General features: G+C 39.6%; 1 protein-coding gene across 1 annotated transcript in view; it reads left to right on the top strand.

The window, feature by feature from the left end:
* Window positions 1-26575, top strand: part of SVEP1 (sushi, von Willebrand factor type A, EGF and pentraxin domain containing 1) — a 198515-nt gene that overhangs the window by 106333 nt on the left and 65607 nt on the right. Inside the window, exons 19-34 of the mRNA XM_047099519.1 lie at window positions 3372-3533; window positions 3939-4030; window positions 5111-5207; window positions 6824-6937; window positions 7986-8099; window positions 8908-9109; window positions 12362-12519; window positions 13372-13573; window positions 15379-15554; window positions 18782-18906; window positions 19963-20086; window positions 21300-21470; window positions 22458-22631; window positions 23711-23830; window positions 25472-25648; window positions 25875-25959. Coding sequence (XP_046955475.1) covers window positions 3372-3533; window positions 3939-4030; window positions 5111-5207; window positions 6824-6937; window positions 7986-8099; window positions 8908-9109; window positions 12362-12519; window positions 13372-13573; window positions 15379-15554; window positions 18782-18906; window positions 19963-20086; window positions 21300-21470; window positions 22458-22631; window positions 23711-23830; window positions 25472-25648; window positions 25875-25959 — 2293 coding nt within the window. The remainder of the gene's footprint in view (window positions 1-3371; window positions 3534-3938; window positions 4031-5110; window positions 5208-6823; window positions 6938-7985; window positions 8100-8907; window positions 9110-12361; window positions 12520-13371; window positions 13574-15378; window positions 15555-18781; window positions 18907-19962; window positions 20087-21299; window positions 21471-22457; window positions 22632-23710; window positions 23831-25471; window positions 25649-25874; window positions 25960-26575) is intronic.

The raw sequence follows: 26575 nt of genomic DNA, 5'->3' as shown, positions 1-26575 counted from the left end.
TGTCTGTGTTATCCTTAACACCATCAGGGAACAGACGTGTGGGATTACATTTTTCAGGTCACTTCAATGCACTATTTTTAGTTCTATTTTAATATCACTTTTGGCATACTTAGATTTCTCTCTGTCTCCAGTAGAAGAGGTTAAAAGGATCTTGTCCCATTTTTCTTGACTCAGAAACCACAGCTGCTTTGACCAAGATTCAAAATGAAACTTTTTCCCCCTCTCTTCTTACAAAATTAGACCATGAGGAACGGCCTGTGTATAGGCGCATGTGTGTATATTTAATACTGTATTGTATACTACATATGACGCTATTGTTATGTATGTTATGTTTACATTTACATATGCTATATGTGTATATGTATTCTTACAACATATATATATGTGTATTTACTATATGTATCAATAATATATTAAGTACTGACTGTCCACTCCTGGAAAGTATATTGCTGATGACAACTGTCTCCCTTTGGAATATAATTTAAGCTCATTTTCACATGAAAATTCACATTTTCTGTGCCAAAAAGCAAAGTATAGGGGCACCTGGGTGACTCGGTTGGTTAAGCATCTCATTCTTGGTTTCAGCTCAGGTCATGATCTTGCACTTTTGTCAGTTCGAGCCCCATGTCAGGCTCTACGCTGGCAGCACAGAGCCTGCTTGGGATTCTGCCTCTCCTCTCTCTGCCACTCCCCCACTTGCACTTTCTCACTGTCTCTCAAGTAAGTCAATAAACGTTAAAAAAAAAAAAAAGCAAAATATAAACATCACTGTTATGAAAAGCCAACTGACTTGCTGATTTTTAATCTTAAGATTTTATTATTATTGCATATTAGTATAATTTTTGACATTCTGTCAGTTTCTAGGGGTGTAGTCTTTTTTTCTGTTTGAGGGTAAGGTGCTGAAAAAAATGTATGTGCAAAACAGTTTAATTCATCATAGCATCTTGGTTTCACTGATAGAATTTATATTTTTTTTTAAATTTTTTTTTTCAGCGTTTATTTATTTTTGGGACAGAGAGAGACAGAGCATGAACGGGGGAGGGGCAGAGAGAGAGGGAGACACAGAATCGGAAACAGGCTCCAGGCTCTGAGCCATCAGCCCAGAGCCCGACGCGGGGCTCGAACTCACGGACCGCGAGATCGTGACCTGGCTGAAGTCGGACGCTTAACCGACTGCGCCACCCAGGCGCCCCTAGAATTTATATTTTTACCTTATCATACACACTCATATATCCTCTGAAGCAGAGTTTTATACCTTTATTGGTGGAAGATCTATGCCTCCAATTAACTACTGTAATTAGCTGTTTGGAGGTACCTTTTCCAAATAGATGATTAATTTTTTTGGAAACTTGACATTCAGAAAACCCATTTTAAACTCAGCAACTTTATAATATGTTTGTGCAAAGCCCTGTCTAGAACTCTGAGATCTAGCAACAAAGAATAGATTAATTGATTCTTGGTGAGCAAAGGTATTTATAGTTTGAAGTTTTAATATACAAATGTTTTTGTTATAACAGGTATCTTGTTTCACTAAGATACTTAAAATTTAAAGTTTTTTTTTTTAATTTTTTTTTTCAACGTTTATTTATTTTTGGGACAGAGAGAGACAGAGCATGAACGGGGGAGGGGCAGAGAGAGAGGGAGACACAGAATCGGAAACAGGCTCCAGGCTCCGAGCCATCAGCCCAGAGCCTGACGCGGGGCTCGAACTCACGGACCGCGAGATCGTGACCTGGCTGAGAAGTAGGACGCTTAACCGACTGCGCCACCCAGGCGCCCCGAGTATATTTGTTTCTAAATAAGCATTCATATCTATGATATCTTCTGCCATCTCTTGATTTGACTCCTGACTTTTTGTCAGAGGGTGTGTAAAGGAGCACTTTTGCAAAAGATGTGACTGGCTGTTGCTGCTTAAAAACTTTGACCTAAACCTCTTGAGATGACCGCAGATGCTTTATTGCTTATTTAATGTTTATTGTCATACCAATAAAAAAGAGATGCCATTACCCAGAATATCCTGCTCCGTTGAGCCTCAAGTGCATTTCTAAATTTTTCAGTCATATTGCTACTTATTTCTGCCATACTAATTTTTATTAACAAAAACCCAAAACCTAAATGGAAAGTATGCTGAGATTCCCCAAAGCTACTTCCTTGTGTTCTTCTATATTTAAATTTATGCAGACACGTCTTGATAATTTTAGTGGTTTCCTCAGTTTGTAACGGTTTTAGGACTCATGCACATGACACCAGTCAGTCCACATAAGAACATGCACTGGATGAATTCATCTTTGGGTCACATCTAAAATCCCAACCCAAAGATTTAGTCGTGGCTAGTCTGCCCCATCTTCCCTCTGCCAAATGCAACCAAAATTTATTGAAGAAAATACAAGTTCATGTCATATTTGAAGCTATTTCTTGTTTGGTTACCGTCCCACCAATTAGCAAGATTTGGATAAATGACAATATTCAACTGGATGTTGTTTATAAAAAGCATGTCTAACACAAAATGACATTAAGAGGTTTAAAAGTAAAAAAAAAAAAAAAAAAAAAAAAAGACCCTTCCCCATAAATACCATAAATCATGGATAACTATACAGGAGAAATAAAATTTCTAATAACATGAAAAAAGCAACTTAAATCATCATCAAAATGTAAATTCAAATAACAGTGCAATTCCATTTTCACTTTCAAATTGAAAAAATACTTAAGTGATCATTATCAGTAGTGATGAGTACGTAGTAAGAGCAATTCCATACACTACTGATGGGGCTGTAAGTTAAAATCTTTTTTATTTATTTATTTTTTTAAGGATTTGACATTCTGTATTAATGGCTTTACATTTTCCATTATCTTTAGATCTATAGATTCAACGACTCAAATTCAGCTGTTCAAATTCAACTATTATCCCAAGGAAATAATCAGAGCTGTATACATAAGTTTATGTAGAAAATTTCACATCAGCAATATTTATAATAGCTAACAAAGAAAAGCAACCTAAATGGCCAGTAGTAGAGGAAATGTTAGATCGTTTATGGTCTGTCAATGGCATGTAATATTTTTCTTTTCTTAAAAACCATGCTGGTTAACAAGTTGGAGAATGATTTGGGAAATGCTTAGGATATAATGTAAAGTAGAAAAATCAGAATACAATATTACAAGGTCAATTCAAATTTTTATTGAGTTAATGTGTGTTGTTAAGAGGGGGGGAAACAACAGAATGTTTGGGTGATAACATAGTGCAAGCAGTAGATATGTGCAAGAGAATATTTTCACAATTCAGTAGCTTTCTTACGACTGAAAGTTGATTTTCTTCTTTTCAAAATAGAGCATGTTGCTTCCAACTCACAAATGCTTTGTTTTTACCCGTGCAGTACCTTGTCCAGTAGGAGAATTCTCTCGTTCTGGATTAACACCCTGTTACCCGTGTCCTCGAGACTACTACCAACCCAATCCAGGGAAGTCCTTCTGCTTATCTTGTCCCTTTTATGGAACTACAGCCTCCTCCGGTTCCGGATCGATCACCGACTGCTCCAGTAAGAAGATACACTTCATTTCTTACGTAATCGCGCATGTTGGAGACTTGTGTTTGTCTTGTGGTAACCGTGATTCCGAATATTACTATTCTCAGTGGATGTGGGTGTAGGGACTTGCTAAATTGTCCTTTGGGGGGCTTTTTGATGACAGTGACTCAAAGATTCTTATTTTGGGAGCATTGGACTTGATAACTTCCACATCTCTCTCTAAGAGTCTAGGATTTAATTATATATGCCATCCATCTATATGGTCTCTTTTTTACTGTTACTAAAACAAAATATGTGTGACTTTACCCACTTTGATAACCAGAATATTGACTATCATATTTAGGTAGAGTCTACTTACTGGCAATATCTACAGCACACTAATTGGAAAATCTAATGTTTTCTTATTAATCTTATTAGGTTTTAGTTCAACTTTCTCAGCAGCAGAGGAAAGTGTAGTGCCCCTTACTTCTCCTGGACATATCAAAAAGAACTATGAAGTCAGCAGTCAGGCAAGTCCCTTTTATACTTCTAGAATCTTCTCCAGTGGAATGTTTGGAAAACATGATGTCATTTTACATGCCACACTCGGGGAAATTGCCAGATTTGAAACCTTAAGTAATCGTCTCATGGATATTATCAATGAATAATAGTATTTACTTGTGACTTCTAATAAGAACTTTAAAAAAATGCAGTATCAGAAATTCTGAGTACCAAAAATTGGGAATTTTCCCCAGCAATGTCTGGCATAGAGAACGTGTGGGTAAAGGGAACCTCTAAATTCACTAATAACTAACACTTATCACAAGCATAACCCATCATTTGAGTAAGGGGCATTTGGTTTAGCCAAAGGCCTTTTTTCTGATTGGCAGGAAGAGTTACTCAACTTTCATGAAAGTTATTTAAAATTTTTGTCAGAGAAAAAAAGAGATTGTTTATTGGAATAAGGTATAGTTTTTTAAAAATTAAGAGATAGAGCTCATGAACATAACTAGATTAATTGTTTGGTAGATTTAGCCATTACTCTGAATAGACCTTGCCCAACGTCATGATAAATTCTTTGGCTCTAAGTATTTTTAAGGAGGATAATAAGGCTGTATTTCTTATTTCAAGTTTCTGCAGTCTCGTCCAAGCTTGTCAGGGCTTCATAAGTCACATTTGAAACTGAGCCCAGCAGACATAGAAATTTGTAATAATAACCAGAGAAGTGACTACCAACCCTGGAGAAGTATTAGAATCCTCTGGCCAAATTTAAAAAACAATGATGCACAGATCCCCAACCTCCAGAGGTTCTGATTTAGCTGGTCTGGGTGGGAGCCCCATCCTGTGTACTTTTAAAACACCTCAAATGGTTTCTAACATGAAGGCAGCATTTGAAAACACTTACTAGAACATCACTTAAGGATAATATATATCATATATGTCCAACGTGGCAGGCACCAACATGATGCAGGCAACAGTCCAGCTAGCATTGCGTGAACTCACCCAGAAACAGGAACCTAACACTGCAAACATCAAACTCCCTAGTCAGGATTGCTTTGAAGTGATTGAGTGTTTTGTCTCTGATAGATTTCTTTTTTGCCACCCGGTAGGTTTTCCATGAATGTTTTTTAAACCCTTGCCATAATAGTGGAACCTGCCAACAGCTTGGGCGTGGTTATGTTTGTCTCTGTCCATCTGGATATACAGGTAACATAGAGGAATGCAACTTTCAATATACGTTTCAAATGAAATCATTGTGACTTGCATATCTGCTAAAAATAAACCCTGTGAGATACATTAGACTGTATCAATGCACAAAAATTTGATTAGGCTTGATAAACCAAGGTGAAAAAAGTGCATAAATTACAAATTACAGTTTTCTTTGCACATTTTGGAGGAAGAATAACGAATCATCTTCTCTATGAAAAAGTTACATCATAACTCACAATTTAAATAGGAATGCAGTTTCAGAGGCCATGGCCAAGGCTCCATTCTAACACAAATTAAATGTATGATACTCAACGTAGAACAATTTGTCCAGCATAAACATCTTTAAACAAACTCCCGTTTCTCTCATTGGCCTCACACTAGTGGAAGTTTTTGTGAATAGCTGTGATTTGTTGCTTTGTTTCTGTCTTTCTGGAAGCTATGCCTGGAAAAACAATATGGCTTTGAACTTGATTATGCAGGAATTATGTAAGAATTATGTTTTCTTGCACTTTGAGTCGCATTCTAGTTCAGTCCAGAAATACAGTTTTTGAGAGGGAAGTGAACTATATCTTAAAATTATAATTTATTTAAAATAGTTTGCTATTTCCTCCTAGAAATGTAGTTTTTGCATTTTTCCCCACTTTTATGAAGCCAACATAAAATATCTTTTCAATGAGGAAAATGGTATTGAAATAAAAGAATTCACCACAAAATGAACAAAAGGAAAGTTGGAAAACAATGTAGCCCAGGCCTATCAAGAATATGGCATTCCACTTATTTCAACTTGGGTGTATGTGTGTGTGTGTGTGTGTGTGTGTTTCAATTTTCACAAAAATTTTGTCCCAACATTCCATAAGAAATAATGGATCTTATCCTAGAATTTTATAAGCGAGTGGTGGTTGAGCAAGGGCGTAATACAGAACAGTGGTTCTCAAATTTTAATGTGCATCAGAATCATTTGGAGGGCTTCTTAAAACACAGAGTGCTGGACCCTAACCCAGAATTTCTGATTTCAGTAGATCGAGGGAAGTTTTGATCATTTGCATTTCTGTCTCATTCCCAGGTAATTGCTTATGCTATTGGTCCAGGGACCATTTTGAGACCCAGTGGTGTAGAGGAAGAACATGGGTTTCTGGCAGAGCTAGCCCACCGATAGCTTGTGTGCATCCTAAGGAAAGATATATCCTCACTCTAGGACACCTGGTATAGGAGCTGAGATCTGGCAAGACTTGGCCCCACCCCCTCTTCTCAGCCAGTGGTCTTGGTGGAAAGTATACATGACCTGGTGCTTTTCACTTTGGAGTTAAGCTAATTTCTGGCTCCATTTTATGCTCCCAGGTCTTCCCCCTCACCCTTCCCACCACCAACCTCTAACTTGGGGTTTTCTATCTTTTATGTATTTTTATAAGGATATCTTAAATCTCTTTAGAAAGAGGCAGTGCTTTCATTAAATACTTAACTAGACGGTAGCACTTAAGGGATATTGCCCTTTCCTTCATCACCACCGCTCCCTATACATTCAGATAATTGAGAGAATTATCTTTAAGTGATCATGGTTCTGTTTCTGTTAATCCTTCCTTTGATTGTCCTTCAGTGTTTGGTTTCCATTTTAGGCTTAAAGTGTGAAACAGACATTGATGAATGCAGCTCGCTGCCATGTCTCAACAGTGGAATTTGTAAAGACCTAGTTGGGCAGTTCGTTTGTGAATGTCCATCTGGTTACACAGGTAAGAGGAGAGTTTGTTGTCTTTACAGTATAAACATTGAAATCATTGAAATTTCATTGCTGGAAATCAAAACCACAAATAGTATCTTACACCTGTTCGAATGGCTATCATCAAAAAGATAGGAGGTAACAGTCTTGGCAAGCACATGGAGAAGAGGGAGGCTTTCTTGGTGGGAATGTAAACTGGTGCAGCCTCTAATGGAAAAGAGTATGGAGGTTCCTCAAAAACTTAAAAATAGAACTACTGTATGATTCAGCAATTCCACTGCTGGGTATCTATCCAAAGGAAATGAAGTCACTGTCTGGAAAATTTGTTCTCTGTAGCATTGTTCACAATAGCCAAGATATGGAAGGAAGCTTAAGTGTATCTCAAGGGATGAATGGATAAATAAAAGGCGATCGATTTATATGTAGTGGAGTGTTACTCAGCCACAAAAAAAAAAAAAGGAAATCCTGCCATTTGCAATAACATGGACAAAAATGGAGGGCATATGCTAAATGAGATAAGTTGGACAGAGCAAGACATACTGTATGATCTCACTCATAGGTGGAATCTAAAACAGTCAAACTCACAGAAACGGAGTGTCAAATAGTAGTTTCCAGGGGCTGGGTGTGGGGTTATCATATATGTCATTTAAGGGTACAAACCTACAACTACTAGATAAGTAAGTCATGTTTAAGGACTCGGGGAATAAATTCAACAGAGAGGTGAACAACTAACAAATAATATAAAGTTTTTAAAGCAGATCACACTTATCCTAACTATAAATAAATATAAAAATAAATAAATAAGCAAGATATTCACGGTCATCATTTTCCGTCCTATGCTGAAAATACCAGATTTCCTGCTAGAAATGTTTTGCAATAAGTAGAATGGAAGAAAACATTTTACTGCAATATATTTGGCAAAGAGCAACAATTTTTCACAACTATATTAGCCACAATTTCTGATTCTTCTGTTCTTACACCTGAATGGCTTGCTTGAAAACTATTAGTCTTAAATTCCTTTCAGGTTTTCTCTGGGTAAAATATTCTGTTATTCTCTGCAGGTCAACTATGTGAAGAAAATATAAATGAGTGTAACTCTAGTCCTTGTCTAAATAAAGGAACCTGCATCGATGGCTTAGATGGCTATCACTGCTCCTGTGTGAAGGGATACACAGGTAAGATGTTTCCATTTTTCCTTCATTGTCTCAAAGTCCTGCAAAGGCACCACAAGGTACTACATTTTTTTTTAACATTATGCTATGTTAACATTGACTTTCTGATTTTGTAACTGTGCTATTATTATCTAAGCGAAAGTCCTTTGAGGAAATTCACCCTGAAGTATTTCAGGGTAAAAAGGCATCAAGGGTGCAATTTAGTTTCAAACAGTTTAGAAAAATGTGTGTGTGTGTGTATGTGTGTGTGCACGCATATGTACGTGTGTGTAAAGGGAGACACGGAGACAGAGAGAGAGAGAAGACCAGAGTTTTATGCTAAGATAAACATTCAAGAAGGAACCGGAAATGAATTGTGTAAGATCGTATTGCAAATTGATGCTAAATAAAATGATGTAGTATATATAATTTATAAAGAGAAATTTCCAGAAAAATGACCAGTGAAGGAAAAGGGCAAGGTCAAAGAAACAGTAAAATTTTGAACTAAATTTGCTAGTTTCATCTTTTAACATTATCTCAATTAGATGTCCCTTACTAATGTTAGCTTCAGGAAGTTCTAAGATAAAAACAGAAGATTACCAAAAAAAAAGAAAAAAGAAAAAAGAATGCTAAAATGACTTACAAAAGCCAAAGCTCATTCAGGAGTGGATCTCAAAGCAGTGTGACAGGCCAGTAGTTCTAACAGCTTCCCTTCCAGGAAGGGAATCTCCTGCTTCCTTCAGGAGCAGCATCCTCCAAGGAGTCAACACTTTGATCATGGTTTCGAGAAGGTTAACATTTGGGCTCTTTCCTCGTCCTCTTCCATCCCCAGGCCTGCACTGTGAAACAGAAGTCAATGAATGCCAGCCAAGCCCATGCTTAAATAATGCCGTCTGTGAAGATCAGGTCGGGGGATTCTTGTGCAAATGCCCTCCTGGATTTTTGGGTACCCGATGTGAAAAAAACATGGATGAGTGTCTCAGCCAACCGTGCAAAAATGGAGCTACCTGTAAAGATGGTGCCAGTAGCTTCAGGTAAAGCCCTAAGTCTGGTGCTTTGCACTATTTTCATTTTCTTAACCATTCAGTCATTCTGCAGTCTTTACCGAGTATTGCTGTGAGCCCCGAGTCAGCCATTCCCTAATTCTAGCCCAAGAATAGACTACAATAGACTCTCCCCACCACCTGGGGTTCTGATTCACTAAGTCTGGGCTAGAGTCTAGGCAACCTGTATATTTTAAGTTCCCCTGTGATTCCGATGCACAGCCAGACTTGGAAACCACTGTTCTATACTTGGGAGGTCAAAAGATCAAAGGAAACAGAGTAACACAGAAGCAAATACCCGAAGCACGAGACAAAACCTCATTTTTAAGCGTTTTATATTTTAGCTGGAGGTTTTACACCAGCTAAAGTCAAAGGAAATTGTGCAATCATGCTGTCACAGGGCCAATCGACAGTCTCTGTGGCTTTCAAACATTTTTTTTTAGCTCAGTAACCCTTGCTTCATAAGAAATCTAATATGAATGTAAACAAGTAAAAAAAATAAATAAAAACCAAACTTTTGTGTTCGGAAACAGTAGTATTTGTAGAGAAGAAACACTTTGTCTTCCTGAGGCAGCTCTTGGGGTGCCAGTGGAGTATCGTTTGAAAACCAACACTCTCCTTCATCGTGATCAAGTCTGCCCTATTTCATCCTGTTACCCGTGCAGGGTGTATGCCTTCTGTAGTACAGATACAAAAAACAGAACTCATCTCACTTGCAGAATCTTAGGAAACTTTATTGTCCTCAACATGCCACTGTCTCTGTAAGTTTATAAAAGTTAAAAGAAAAAAACACTCTACCCCAATTCCAGCGTTTGCCAGTCCTCTTCTGGTTCAGCACCACCCCCCTTGTTACTGTCCCCCAACAAAATAGCCAGGGCATATCCAGAAGAAATAGGAAGCAAATTCTGCCAGTGAGACTTTCACTCTTGATGTGGAAATGAAATCTTATCAGTGTAGCTTCATCTTTCATAGGCTGTTTACATCTTCTGGCATATAGTGCCTACCCATAGGAAATGAGAAATTTCCAGATAAACACAGAGTTCTAAAGTCTCCGCAGCGTCAAAAACAATTGCTGATTACCAAATCTGTCTAAATCCTAACTAGAGGAAAGGTGAAGGTAAACTCTCCTAATTCCGAGGAAATGTTAGTTGTCACCACAGTGAACCTGTTTCACAGACAAGGATATTGGACTGCCGTGATGATGTCAAACATGGGCAGATAAAGAGGAGTGAAATTCTAGCCAAAATAGATTTATTGCCAAATGGAGAGAGCTCAGTAAAGATTCCTCCCCCCCCCCCCCACAATTCCAACTGACATTTTCTCTTAACCCCTGAAACACCATTTATTCTTAGAGGTCCCCATGGAAACATGCTACTAACAATGTTAACTATCATGTATTGGACTGATCATTTTTAATTAAATATTTCAGACATACAAAAGGTTACCAAGAACAATAAAAGTCACACACTCATCACAGCAGTTATCAAACCTTAGCATTTTGTCATATTTGATTCACATCTTTTGGGGGTTTTTTAATGTTTATTTATTTATTTATTTATTTATTTATTTATTTATTTAGAGAGAGCATGCGTGAGCAAGGGAGAGGCAGAAAGAGGGAGAGAGAGAATTTCAAGCAGGCTCCACGCTGTCAGCACAGAGCCTGACACAGGGCTCAATCTCACGAACTGTGAGATCATGACCTGAGTTGAAATCAACAGTTGGATGCTTAACCGACGGAGCCACCCAGGGGCCCCCACATCTTTTATTTTAAAGAAATACCTTCTGAAGATAGTTTTGGAGTCCCTTCAATACACATACACAGACACACACACACACACACACACACACACACACACTCCTCTTTTTCCTCAATAGTAACCACTATTCTGAAGTTGGTGAATATTTTTCTCATTCAGATTTCATTTTTTACTACATAAATAGTATATAGTATAATTTTACGTATTACATAATTGGTATTATGTAATTTAGGTTTTGTTTTCACTCAACATTATGTGTTGTCAAGGTTGATACATTTGGCTCTAGTTTATTTTAACTGCTGATTAGTATTCCAGTGAATGATTATACCATGGTTTATTTTCCCATTCTCCTTTTCATAAATATTTAAAATAATGCTTATGAACATTCATTACATGTGTCCTTGTGCACTGGTGCAATAATTTCCTGGAGCACGTTAAGTAGAAATGGATATACAGCCTATGGGAATGCAAACTCTCAACTTCCCTTGACAATCCCAAATTGTATTTCTATTCACTATATGAGATTTCCCATTTCATGACACCTATATCAGCATTTGACATTATCAAATATATTTTCCATTCTGACAGGTTTAAATGATTTGTTGCATACCACAGAGACCATATGGCATGATGATTAAGAACAAGGCACTAGATTGAGTTTAAAATCCTATTCCAGAGGCGCCTGGGTGGCTCAGTTGGTTAAGCATCTGACTTCAGTTCAGGTCATGATCTCACAGTTTGTGGGTTCCAGCCCCACATCAGGCTCTGTGCTGACACCTCAGAGCCTGGAGCCTGCTTCCGATTCTGTGTCTCCCTCTGTCTGCCCCTGCCCCCCGTTCACACTCTGTCTCTCTGTCTCTCAAAAAAAAAATTTAAAAAACTTTTTAAATGATATTAATTAATTAATTAATTAAAAATGATACGCCATTGTTTAATAACAAGGGAACTTGGGCAGATCAACCTCTCTGAGCCAGTTTACTTGTCTGTAAAAGGGGAATGATAATAATGCTACTTCATTAAACCAGTAAAGATTGGTTTAATGTATATAAAGGCTTTAGAATGGCACGTGAGCTTTTTATAATTTTTCCTAGCACTTCTGTGGGGAGAGAACTCCCAGTGTGTACATAATACTTCAACTGGATCAGACCTACTTCCTACACTATTTTTGCTACTACAACACTCCAAATATATATTGTCTTAAAGAGGTTTAATCAAAGGAACTAAAAAAATAAAGGTGACTAACAAAGTATTGTTTTTACGTGGAACATGTTTCAGCATTTCAGAGTATTTTACCCAATTTATTTAAACTAAAAACAAACAAAACCCAATTCACCCATTTCTGCCATCCCACCTCCACTCTGGCAACCACCCATCTGTTCTCTGTATCTATGAGTTTCAGTTTTCAAAGGCTTGAGATAATATTGTCATAGATGGGAGACTTCTTCTGATGCCTTTCTATGTGTTAGTAACATTTTGTTTCTTTCAGGTGCCAATGTGCAACAGGCTTCACGGGGCCATTCTGTGAATTAAACATCAATGAATGTCATTCTAACCCATGTAGAAATCAGGCCACCTGTGTGGATGAATTAAACTCATACAGTTGTAAATGTCGGCCAGGATTTTCAGGCAGCAGGTGTGAAATAGGTATATATGAACTCAGTGTTACTCATAACAGCACTAAAATTGTTGATATCATAAAAGTGTCCATTTTTACCTATTCCAAGCACTGTCTACATACCATAACCTATGCTAAGCATTTTGAATTTACTTAATCTTCATAGCCATCCAGCAGATGAGGTAATATTCTCCCCCATGGCACAGGTGAGGAAACTGAAGCTTAACGGGGAAATAGAGAAAATGGAACATAGTAGAACTCTTCACATTCTACATGTTTAGAAAGGACGCTTGATTTAGGAGGACTTGGTTTCAGAGTCCGTGGACACGAATGAGAATCGGTGCCGAGCAGCTTTCTCGGGACGCTGGAGTCTCTTAGCTCTAGGACTTTTGTTTTCTTGAGTGTGGTTTGCAGGATTGGGGCAGAGCTGAATTGCTCATGAACTAGGGAAGAACTAGGGGCTTGAGTAGAGGCGGAATGTGGCCCTTGCAGTTATCCCTCCTCCTCTCCTGCAGCATAATTACCCCGTTCTGCGGAGACATCCCATCAGCATATAGACATGCCTTAGTGTCTCTAAGTAAATGCCAGCTTTACTAACTTCCCAATTCCACCTCTCCTTCTAGCTATTCCCTATTTCTCTGCTTCCTGACACTACTGAGTGCTCTCCCTATCTTAGATACCCACTGATTATTCTATTTAAAAGAATGTGTTCTATATTTTATAAATAATATATATTTAATGTTGAAACTGCTTCTCAGATCATCATATTTACTGAAATGGGCTGCTTTGACAATAGTACTACATGATCTGCTGATCACCTTAGACAGTTGAAAAATGCCTCCCAAGTGCCACGGGCCACACACTTTTCTTATTTGTTGCAGACCAGTCTTCAGGTTTTAACCTGGATTTTGAAGTTTCGGGTATCTATGGCTACGCCATGCTAGATGGTGTGCTTCCACCTCTCCATGCTGTAACCTGCACCTTCTGGATGAAATCCTCTGACACCACTAACTATGGGACACCAATCTCCTATGCAGTTGAGAATGGCAGTGACAACACCTTCCTCCTGACTGATTATAATGGGTAAGCAAAACCATCAGGAAAGCCATACGCTGGATCTTATCCCGGCACCAGGTAGAACTGACATTGGGGATGGGGGACAGAGGAACAAGGGGGTCAGGTGCCCCAGCAGGACAGCAGAGTGACAATAATCAAACAGAACATTTGGGCAAGTTCTGTAAGCAAGTTTCAGGGATAGTACCTTCTGCATGTATTATGTTTTGCTATTTTCTAAGTATCACTTCATTTAATCTTCATAGTGACCTGAGGAACTCGTTTTACAGGTAGCAAAACAAAGTTTCAGAAGGACTAAATGATTCGCCCAAAATCTTACACCTCGGGAGTGGAAGAGCTAAGTCTCAGACTCTGACTCTTAACACTGACACTCTTTCTTTCACATATCAGAGCCTCTGTGGGTTGAAGGATTTCAGTGACATTACTGACCCATGCGAGACACATACATTGAGTATGAATCCACCTACAAGTTCAAGTGCACAAAATGATATTTCTTTATTTCCTTTTGGATCAATTAATTCCAACTGCAGGGCCCCATCTCTCTGGGCCATCAGAAAGGCCATCCTCAGCTGTCTCTGCCTTCTTTTTCGATTGGGCACTTCCCTACCTTAGATTTTTGCAGATTGTCAAAACCCCACAGAGCTGTGTTAAAGAGCCACAGACTTGGCCAGGACTTTTGTCATCGGTCCTTTGTCCACACTGCTCTCCACTGGGCTGTGAACTGCCCCGGCTTCCGTGGCTCCTTCAGAATCACAGCTCTTTGCTGCGTGGAATCCTTACCTTCAATCTAGACAGATTCTGTGGTGTCCTTTCTCTGTCTGATCCTCCCAAATTTCTGTCCTGTTGCTACTGAGCAGGTTGCCAGCCCCACAGAGCTCCCTTCCCTCTCCTTAGTCCATGGGACGCTCACTATTCTGGTGGAAATCGTCCTGTCCTCAAACCCTATTCTTCTTAGTGGACCTGAACTTTCAGAAACAAAATCCAAGGTATTTGCAAAAAAAAAAAAACTCTCCTGAGGCAAAATACATATAAAGAGAGAATCTGTTACCCCCTTGAATAGCAGAAGGAAAAGGGGAAAACACAAAGGGGAAACAATTAATATTATAAAGATACCATTTTTTTCCACAAACATCTTTGAATAGGGACTAAGAAGATGCAGAAAGAGATATTTAACGGATTCTTATCTTCCTTATGAGTTTTCCCTAATTTTTTCTTTTTCTCCAATTGCTTTGGAAGATAGTGTACTTTAAGCTGCTTCTTATCTTTGACATTCCCCAAAGTGACATGGTTGTTGGAACCCTCTTGTAGTTGGTCACCTTTGTTCAGTGCCAATTATGCTTTCTTTTGGAGCGACATATGTTGTCTGCCCTGTGACAGCTTCAGCAACCCAGAGACAGAACTTCTTTCTGAGAGTCATCTGAAGCTTGTTCCTGGTCTTAGGAACATCCATTCAGAAGGAAGGAAACCAGTCTGACGTTTGTACAACTCTCATTCCTTCCATTCTTGATTCACCGTCTCCAGGATAGACAGTTGGTGAATTATCTCACATTGTATCAGCTTCTCACATCATCCTAAGACTTCTTCCTACCCCTTCATGTTTAAGAAGCATAAACTAATTTTCAGTGAACTATGATAAAGTATAATTTGTAAACCAAATCTGCCTCAATGAAATATGACTAAATGGAAGAAAAGAAGTAATGTTTTTTCTGGAAGTGCTTAAAGAACAAAAAAAGAAAAAGAAAAATAGCAACATGTCTTACAGATGAGATTACAACATATGACTGATGACTCTATTGCCTGGAATCTTTTCACAGCTGGGTTCTTTATGTGAATGGCAAGGAAAAGATAACAGACTGTCCCTCCGTGAATGATGGAAGTTGGCATCATATTGCAATCACTTGGACAAGTGCTAATGGAGCCTGGAAAGTCTATATCGATGGGAAATTATCTGACGGTGGTATGGGCCTCTCTGTTGGTTCAGCCATACCTGGTATGTCTTAGCTAAAGGAATGTAATTCTGTTTGATGCCAGACGTGCGGGTGCTTAGATGAACATCAAGTTTGCTGGTTTTGTTGTCCTTGGTTCTACACAAAGGTCAACAATTATCTCTCGATTTCTACTCCCTGATTATCCAGACTGTGAATTATTAGAAGCTTTTCCTAGGTGAGCTGTGGGACTCCCTGTGTAAGAAATGCGACTGGGGACTTAGAGTAAGACTAGCAAGATCCATGCTGAGGTAACAATGGATGGCTACAAAACTGTCTTCCAAGGAGGAGAGGAGTTGCTGGTGTGTTCCATTTGCTTATTTAGTTTCATGATCATGTACGTAGTATACAAGTATATCCAATATATAAACTGGAGCACTGCTAATAGTATCTCTCTTTAATGCCCTTTTTCACGGTGAGCCCAGCATCCTCCTATGCCGCCATCTTCCCAGCAATTCTTTAATGCCCTTTTTCAAATGGAACTCAAACTCTTTTCTAAAAGTACTTTTTAAAAGGTATTCAGAGAGTTTTTGTTTGAAGGAATGCAGAAGTATTAGGTGATACGGGGTTCTCAGTATTGTATGGGGCAATATGCTTGCTCTATCTGGATCCTTCTATGTGTGGCATTATTATCAGGTGAAGTGGGGTGTTGTTCCCTTTTTGTGTTTAAGTATTCTTAGGTTCAACTATCTCTTCTCTGGATAGTGGGATTGCAGGTGGCTTTTATTTTCTTTTTTATTCTCTTCCCATATTCATAATGAACATGTATTTCCTTTATGGTAAAAAAAAAGGATTTGTATATTTAAAAAAAAAATAAACCATGATAAAAGGGAGAAAGTAGGTTAAAGGAATAGGAGAATAAAACCTGGAAACTGTAATAGTAACCACCCAAGGAGATGGTTGTCTGCCCACATCAGTATAAATGAATTTGAGTCCATAAAAATTGCAGAGCTCCAACTGACAGAGCTTAGTGAATAGATGGCTTCAGTTTGGGTGACTAGGTCTATTGAAGAGTCTCTTAGCTGAGAAAAGAATTCTAGGAAGAAGGACAGTTATCAGAGCAGAGGTTAGGAATGAGGTAAGATTTTATATCTGATTTTAGACATATTGAGTTTGAATTCTAATCACAGGAATACATGCAGCTAAAAACATACGTTTTTACCATTTTATATCAAATTGACAGGGTTGTTTTTGATGATAGGATGTGATTGGCAAGGATTCAGCATGGCAGACACTGTTAGAGATTGCTGATATGAAAATTGATACAGCCTTTCTGGGAAGCATTGTAGAAACTTTCATCAAGAACGTTAGAGAAACCCTGTGCATACAACCAACAATTCAACTACCAGGAATCAGATTAAAGGAAATAATCAATGATCTGAATAAGTGCTTATGTATCAATATATTTATCTCAGTGAAACTTTAGCACCAAACTTGGAAACAACTCCAGTATCCAATAAGAAATGGTTAATAATTAATTAAGCAAATTAGGAACTGTTGTACATTCATTAAAACTCATGAAATGAGAGCATGTTGAAGAAGAAAAGCAAGATTCTTTTTTAGCTCAGTGTTGAGCATCTGGCTCTTGATTTTGGCTCAGGTCATCATCTGATGGTTCATGAGTTCAAGCCCTGCATCAGGCTCTGTGCTAACAGCTCAGCGCCTGCTTGGGATGCTCTCTCTCTGCCCCTTTCCCACTCACTCTCTCTCTCAAAAGAAATAAATATACATTTATAAGTAAATTAATTAAAAAAGAAGAAAAGCAAGATTCGAACATTGTATATAGTATGATCCTTAGTTGTGTGTATTAAAATCTCTCTCTCCCACACATACAAATATACTAAAAAAATAATAAAAATAAATCCTAGAAGGAAATACACAAAACTGTTAAATGTTTTTTTCTGGGTTAGTAGAATTCCTTATGCTTTATTTTTCCAAATCTCCTTCTGTGCATGTATTAATTTTTAATGATTATTGTTATAAGAAAAAGATATAGTTTGGGAAGCCTTGAAAGGGGGTTCTTCACATACTAATTGGCAGGTGAGTAAGATTAGATGGGGAGATTGTTGAAGGAAGGAGCAAGGAGGCCAGGGGTGGAAGCCTGGGTGCATCAGCACCTTAAGAGGCAGGCAGACAAGAGAGATGAATGAGCAGAAAGGTTCGAGGAGAACCAGGAGAAGATGCTTTCATGTTCACCAAGTGGAATCAGCCTGGCTCCTGGCAGGAAGGGTAGCACACGCGAGGAGGATAAACTGACAAGAATTTAAGGAAGGGACTGTTTTCAAAGGCGTGGTCAGGATTCAGAGAAGCAAAACATGACAGTAAAACATCCATGACTAGCAACAATGGAATGGCACAAGAAGTAAACTCGAAGTGGCAAGGAGTGGGAGTTGTTGCCAGAACTTAGGCAAACCTGTGGTGCCGGAGAGAAATCACCCAGCAGAAACCATGACATTCGATAGAGGAAAACAGCCTCCTCCAACCTTTTGCCTGGGACAAAGGCATCCAGGAAAACTAAACTTTTCTCTCATCCCACTTTCTTGCCTGAGCCGGTCCTTCCATTGGCCAGGGATAAACAGAAGCCAGAGGAACAAGGCAGCCAGGTGGTGCCATCGATAGGTGTCAACCTTTGGGGGCACAAAGCAGAGATGAGAAGGGTGGCAGGTGTCTCTGGAGGAGCGAACACAGACCATCCAGTGCGTCTAGGAAGGACAGTTCAAAAGAATGAAATAAATGTTCAACCGCAACAGATGATACAGTGAAATCACCAGAGGAGAATATTAAAGACTTTCCATTGAGTTTGGTGATTAGGTAGGCCTGGCAAATGTAGAAGTTACCTTGGAATTGGTGATAGAAATGTAAGCACTGTAGGCTTAAGAAGAAAACAAAGAGCAGCTACTGGAAGCTTCTGGTAATTTCCCGGAAGAAAGGAGGAAAAACAGGACTTACTGCTGACACAAAATATTACATGCATATTATGTATATATGTGGTTCTTAATAGTTAAATATTTGTAAATCTAATATTTAAACCTTCTCTGACTATGTTCTAAGTTGCTTTATATAAAATACTGAATTTTTCCTTATTGGTAAAACACACAGTAAATGTAGGTAATTTGACTTTTCAATAATTTTCCCTGATATGTTTATATTGGCAGTGCTTTCATTAATTTGGCATTTCAAGACTAACAGACATTAAGGTCAATTTTCCTCCCTATTTCTCTTGTCTCTGTAGGTGGTGGTGCATTAGTGCTTGGGCAAGAGCAAGACAAAAAAGGAGAGGGATTCAACCCAGCTGAGTCTTTTGTGGGCTCCATAAGCCAGCTGAACCTCTGGGACTATGTCCTGTCTCCACAGCAGGTCAATTCCATTTTCAGTGTATGACAGTAATGAGATACAAAGGTACAAACCTAGTACAACTGTGAACAGACTAATGATGATGATCTTATTGCAACCTCTGGGTTTTCAAACTTGACCACCGAGATCATTTGATGCTACTACGGTCGTAGACTAGGCCAGGCGAAGGTTATCTACAGTGACTTTCAGCGAATCCCCTTTTCGGTTTCTCGGTGATGTTTTTAAGTTTTATTAGACATGATTATTTTATGATGCCTTGTAATTTCAGGACTGTAGGGACACCCCCTGGTGGTCTAGTGGTCAGGATTCGGCGCTTTCAAAACTGTAGAGAATACTGCTTCAAATTCCTCTGTTGCAGAAATTGAGGGTTGGCACAAGATCATGCATAGAGATTAACAGATGAGCTAGTGGTTAAAGACAGTCTGGAGTCCAAAAGCCTGGGTTCAAATCCCAGTTCTACCACACACGTGTAGTGATTATTTTGAACGTGTTACCCCATCTCTCTGAGCTTCAGTTTTCCAAATCTGTGAAAGATGAACAAGCAAGCTCCGGTTTCCTTATCCGTGAAAGATGAGCGAATAGCATAGTACCTAGTAGAGTTTCGGCAGGATCGAACACAACACGGCGTATACAGTCATGGTCTTGTTTGGCACAGAGCAAGGGCTTCATAGATGTCTGCCCTTATTACAGTGGCAGAACTTGCCTAGACCTCAGTTTACCCGCCTGTCAATCAGAGACAGAAAACAGGAGGATGAGGAATGGGGAACCTCTACAACACTTCCACAAACTGTAAAGCTTTACATAAGAAATTCTGTGTGTAGAATTTCAGGATTTCTGGCAACTGACGTATTTGGGAGAAGGAATGATGGGGTGGAGGAGAGAGAGGGAGGGAAGAGGCTTACCTGTTACCCCTGAAATCATACTGTACAAAAGCCTCCTTCCCTTTACCCTCCCCGCTAAAATCTGTGAATCTTTTCAGCAGGACTAAATTAAGACATAATAACTCTGTCACATTGAGGCAAGTAAGGTTGATCTAAAGACGTGTGTTTAAACTTTCAGGTGAAGTCACTGGCAACCTCATGCCCAGAGGAACTCCGTAAAGGAAATGTGTTAGCCTGGGCTGATTTCCTGTCTGGAATTGTGGGGAAAGTGAAGATCGATTCCAAGAGCATATTCTGTTCTGGTTAGAATGTCTTTCTTCTCTAGACTGCCATCCCTTGACCACTCCCGAGACTTTATGGCAAAAGGAGACAATTCAAAATTCCATGTTGGTCAAATAGTATGTGCCTGTCAGTCTGTTGTTTAACTACGAATTCGTCTTCACTCTAACCTTTATCCAAAGGATTCATTTTTTAATTCTTAAATACATGCTGTATAAGAGAGTACGAAATTCATCATGGAGGAAACTTGGACAATGGTAAAAGAAGATGAGGAAAATAGGACGAGAGGAGGGATACAGTTAATTTTTGAAATGCCACCAAAGTCCTGTCCTCCTCTTTGAGATGGGGTACTCTCTTGACTCCACACTTCCTAGCAGCCTACTTTGCAAGGAGTAAAGCAACAGACATTATAACCCATACACTGAATAATCAAAGTCTCAATGATTGTAAAATTCAGTGTATGTAAAGAAGTTCCTAAAGATGACCTAGAATTGGGGCACCTGGGTGGCTCAGTTGGTTAAGTGTCCGACTTCAGCTCAGGTCATGATTTCACAGTTTGTGGGTTTGGGCCCCATGTCGGGCACTGTGCTAACCGCTCAGAGCCTGCAGCCTGCTCCAGATTCTGTGCCTCCCTCTCTCTGCCCCTCCCCTGCTCACACACTCTCTCTCTCTCTCTCTCTCTCTCTCTCTCTCTCTCTCAAAAATAAACATTAAAAAAAAGATGTCCTAGAATTTGTGGGTTTTGATAGATTTCATTAATATTCCTAAAATACCACTTCTTCCCTTCAAAAAAAATACTCAGTGGGGAGCCTGGGTAGCTCATTTGGCTAACGTCCGACTTCTGCTCAGGTCAAGATCTCACCGTCCATGAGTTTGAGCCCCGTGTCAGGCTCTGTGCTGGCAGCTCAGAGCCTGGAGCCTGCTTTGGATTCTGTGTCTCCCTCTCTCTCTGCCCCTCTCCCACTCTCTTTCTCTCTTCCCCCCCCCTCAAAAATAAACATTAAAAATTTTTTTTAAAAAATGTTCAGCTGACCTCTGCTGAAAGAGGAAAAGTGGTTGACTCAAATAGTTTTTTTGAGTAAATTTGCTTGTCAGTGATCTGGTCACGTGTTACCTTGTTTTAGTGTCAGTGGAGTGGCCTTTGGATGCTGCACAACACATGATTTGAAACTCTTGACCTAGCGATGCTGTTACAATGTTGCTGACGAACTCTGGGCCTCTGTTCTTTGCCCTCAGATTGCCCATCTTTAGAAGGAAAGGTACCTCATCTGCGAACTGTATCAACAGACTTAAAGCCAGGCTCCAAAATCAGTCTGTTCTGTGATCCAGGCTTCCAGATGGTCGGGAACCCTGTGCAGTACTGTCTGAATCAAGGACAATGGACACAACCACTCCCCCACTGTGAACGTGAGCTGCCTTTGTTGAAGGCATTTCAGTAGCTCTTGAAAGATGTTGGACCATAAGAAATGTTTCAGGAATGCTGCATAAAAGCCTGGTGCACCACAGTAGCAAATACAGCAAATGTTCATTGAATAGTTCCTTCGTGTAACGAACTGTGCTGGCCACCATGAGGGAAATGGGTGGTGGAAATCCAAAGAGACACCCACCTGTGGCTGTACCCCAGGTGCAGCAGGGAACTGGTTGGGAGGGAAAGACAGATCTGCGACCTGGAGTCCAAAGGGGGACGGGTTATGGCCGGGTGGGAAATAGGAAAAGATCCCTTGAGTTGGGTGCGTCCATTCATTTCTTTATTCAGCAATTTTAAAGCACCTACCATGTGCTAGACACAGGTCTATGTTCTAGGGATGCAGCATTGGAAGAAAGTCTCTTTCATGGAGTTTACATTGGAGTAGGAGAGACAGAAAATAACAAGTATTTTTTAAGTTATAATAAATAAGAAAAACAAGGGCCAGAAGTAAGGACTATGGAGAAAAATGAAGCAAGGCAGGGAAATACAAAGTGAGAGATTGGGTGGAGGCAGACTGCTGTTGTAGGTAGGGTGATCAGCAAAGTTTCTCCATAGCATCTATTCTCACTGACTTACATATTTATCTGTGGCTTGTTTCTCTACTCCCACTAGATAGTAAGCTCCACAGGGCAGTTTATCTCCGGTTCGTTACTGCAACGTTAGCGCCTCTGGCAGTGTCTAGTAGGACCTTCGTGAATATTTCTTCCTAACGAATGAAGTGCATGCCCACTCTGAGCCAGAGAGCACGCTAGATGCCGAGGGCACGGGCATGTCTACTGCCTGCTCCCCCTCCTAGCAGACTCTCCATCTATGTTTGTGTGCAATGAAAAAGTCATGCTTAACTGAACTACTAGTTTAATATAAACAAAATGTCCTTTGAGCATGTTTCTCCTAACGTAGTTCTGTTCTTCCTGGTCACGTGGCAGGCATTAGCTGTGGGGTGCCACCCCCTTTGGAGAATGGCTTTTATTCAGCCGAGGACTTCCATGCTGGCAGCACAGTGACCTACCAGTGCAACAACGGCTACTATTTGTTGGGTGATTCGAGGATGTTCTGTACAGATAATGGGAGCTGGAATGGCATTTCACCATCATGCCTTGGTGAGATAAATCTTGGCAAGTACTGTGTGTGTTTATTCCAGCTCCATGAGAGACAGTCACCCCAAATCCCTGAGGCTCTCTTGTGACATTCCTTTGTTAACTTCATCTCATCCCAAGACACCCTGGACAAGCCATAGTGACCAAGCAGCTGTCCCTAGAGGTGCCAAAAATGTTTTAAATTGTTACCAGGCTCAACATCAAGACTATTTTTATCTCTCTGTTCTTCTACTTACCCACCTACAAACTGGGGAAATAGGTTTTTTTACTGTATGTAATTAACATACAGTGCAATATTGGTTTCAGGAGTAGAATTCGTGATTCATCACTTACATACAACACCCAGTGCTCATCCCAACAAGTGCCCTCCTTAGTACCCATCACCCATCTAGCCCACCCCCTACCCACCTCCCTCCATCAACCCGTAGTTTGTTCTCTATCATTAAGTGTCTCTTGGGGTTTGTTTCCCTCTCTTCTCTTTTTCCCCCTTCCCATATACCCATCATTTTTGTTTCTTAAATTCCGTATATGAGTGAAATAATATGGTATTTGTCTTTCTCTGATTGACTTATTTCACTTAGCATACTGCATTCTAGCTCCGTCCATGTCATTGCAAATGGCAAGATTTCATTCTGATGGCTGAGTGATATCCCATTGTATATATAAACCACTTCTTCTTTATCCATTTATCAGTTGATAGACATTTGGGCCTTCTCCAGTTTGACTGTTGTTGATAATGCTGCTGTCAATGTTGAGGTGCATGTACCCCTTCAAATCTGTATTTTTGTATCCTCTGAGTAAATACCTAATAGTGCAATTGCTGGATTGTAGAGTAGTTCGGAAATCGTAGCTTTGATTGCATAACTGCAATGTGATCATTATTACTATATTTAAATTTTATGAAAATATATACAGTGTTATATGTTGATTTAAATATAAAAAATATAAAAATATATATTTTATATATAAAATATATTTATATATAATTATATATATAAAATTTATATATAAAATATAAAAAAATGCTTACTACATAAGAAAAATCAATCAACTTCACTACCTGTAAGCTGTCTTCATTTTAGATGTCGATGAATGTGCAGTTGGGTCAGATTGTAGTGAGTATGCTTCCTGCCTGAATACAAATGGATCCTACATTTGCTCCTGTATCCCACCCTACACAGGAGATGGCAAAAACTGTGCAGGTAACTAGTACGTGTGTAATTGGGAAGATTATTAATTTTTTATTTTTTTTAAAAACACAACACTATTTTCAAGTTCAAAGGACAGGTGGAGAAGATAAACCATCTTTAAAAAGACACATAAGTCGGGGCGCCTGGGTGGCGCAGTCAGTTAAGCGTCCGACTTCAGCCAGGTCACGATCTTGCGGTCCGTGAGTTCGAGCCCCGCGTCGGGCTCTGGGCTGATGGCTCAGAGCCTGGAGCCTGTTTCCGATTCTGTGTCTCCCTCTCTCTCTGCCCCTCCCCCGTTCATGCTCTGTCTCTCTCTGTCCCAAAAATAAATAAACATTCAAAAAAAAAATTAAAAAAAAAAAAACAAAACATAAGTAACGACTAAAGGAGCTTTACCTTAGCACTGTGCTATGCCCAGCTTCCCAGTCTCTGAAAAACAAAAGCCAACTATATCACCAGAATATTGAAGCAATATCTGCATAGTATGAGAATAAGAGAGGGGATTTAGAACTATAATCTGGCCTCTAAAGCCTCAATCGGAGCAAAGAAGATACTTTGCCATCAGTATCTTTCCTCTGCCTCAGCCACACAGAATTATATTGTTGGAAAAAAGGGACATCTTGCCTTATCACATCTCTGTATTTTGTGGTAACTTTGATAAAACGAGCCCATCCCTCAACTCACTGATGTCTTTCTGCATTTATTGAGAGAAAGCAACTCCCAGAAAATAGTAAAACAGGAAGTGAAGAGGAATTCTCAAAATCAAGTCTTATAATGGCGTTTACTTTCTCAGAGGCTTTAAAGTCCTTGACTTACATAGCCATAATGACCTTTAGAAAGATTGAATCAATATATCTTCCCCTTTTGAGAATTTGAGTATTATATTTACTCCTATCCAACTCTAGCCCCAAATATCCCTTTAACTTATTTCTCTCCCTAGAAGAGGTGACCAACCTCAAATTTGTACGTAGGAGGGGTCTCTGATCCATAGCCTGTTTGGAAAGGGAGTTTGAGAACTTTCCTCAAATATGCTTAGGTATTGCCTTTACATCAATTTGAGAGAAAGTCAGTTGCGCTTAAAAAGTAGGTATGAGGTTGGGCGAGGTAGGAGGAGCTAACGTTCTTCTAATAAATGCCCTGGTACCACCGCTACTTCCCCAACAAACAACTCCCTTTGCAGCCAGATCAATTTTGTATATTTTTGTTAGTCATTGATGTTCCAAAATATTGTTGTTTAAATGCCTATTAAATATATGTTCTGTGGGTTTGCCTAGGTGGCTCAGTTGGTTGAGCGTCCACCTCTTGATTACGGCTCAGGTCATGATTCCAGGGTTGTGGGATCAAGCCCCGCATTGGGCTCCGTGTGGGGCCTGCTTAAGAATCTTTCTCTCGCCCTCTGCCCCTCCCCCATTCGCTTATTAGCTCTCTCTCTTTCTCTTTCTCTCTGTCTCTCTCTCTCTGAAAAAACAAAAACAAAAACGTTCTGGTCTAATGTTCAGCATATCCCACACCTCCATGCATCTCCCTTGAAAAGTTTTTTTCCAAAAAATTTAACTGGTACTTTAATGGTAGTGAAACTCTTTTGCTGTGAGACCTTGCATGGTTGTGTGAACACCACTTATTTCCCCACAAAAACTTGTTCTTCCTTTCAAGAACCTATAAAATGTAAGGCTCCGGGAGATCCAGAAAATGGCCACTCTTATGGTGAGACTTACACAGTGGGCGCCGAAGTCACATTCTCGTGTGAGGAAGGATATCAGCTGATGGGAGTGACCAAAATCACATGTCTGGGGTCTGGAGAATGGAGTCATCTGATACCATATTGTGAAGGTATGTGTAGTAAATTCACCATGTTCGTGGCATTGGGCAGCACTAGAGATTTAAAGTGTAGAAATGTCACGTGTTAAGTGTATCAATATTCTTCGTATTTAAAGCCTAACTATTAGGTTCATCTTTAAACGTGACAAGATAACCTAGAGCTGCCCTGGAGCTTTTAGAGATTTTTGTACACACTAGCAAAGAAAAACAGTACCTTCTTTGTTTTTCCACCTTTAAGCTGTTTCCTGTGGTGTACCAGCTATTCCAGAAAACGGAGGCTTTGATGGCTCAGCATTTACCTATGGCAGTAAAGTAACATATCAGTAAGTGCGTAAGATTAAAACTACATTGTAGGGGGCACCTGGGTGGCTCAATCAGTTGAGTGTCCGACTTCGGCCCAGGTCTTGATCTTGCAGTTCATGAGTTCGAGCCCTGTGTCAGACTCTGTGCTGACAGCTCAGAGCCTGGAGCCTGCTTCAGATTCTGTGTCATCTCCTCTCTGCCCCTCCCGTGCTTATGCTCTGTCTCATTCTCTCTCTCTCTCAAAACTAAATAAACACTAAAAAATTTTCTTTAAACTACATTGTATACATTGTTGACGACATGCTGGCTTTGATATAATACTGAAAGAAAGGGAGAAGAAGAATCCCAGAGGATGTTTTTGAATTAATATGGAATTAATTTATGTCTAGTATGAAGAAATCTAATTTAATAACCTAATGGGTAGTCCTATCTAGAATCCTTAAATTCCTCGACCAGTCACCTATTCTCATCCCCAGCATCTCCTTGAGGTGTTCTGAGAATGGACGTCATAGAGGAAGGCCATGCAAGCTGATGAATATTCTTGGTTATAAGCTGGAGTTTTGTCTCCAGACCCAATATCTCAGGCACTTGTGCTAAACCAGACCATTCTCAAATTAGGAATTGTCTGTTTGCAGC

Source organism: Lynx rufus, unplaced genomic scaffold, assembly GCF_022079265.1.
Source record: "Lynx rufus isolate CCGP_SWC_20201006 ecotype Redwood Valley unplaced genomic scaffold, mLynRuf1.p SCAF_10, whole genome shotgun sequence".
Classification (NCBI taxonomy): domain Eukaryota; kingdom Metazoa; phylum Chordata; class Mammalia; order Carnivora; family Felidae; genus Lynx; species Lynx rufus.
The sequence above is the reverse complement of the archived record's forward strand: the minus strand, read 5'-3'. Positions and strand labels throughout refer to the sequence as shown.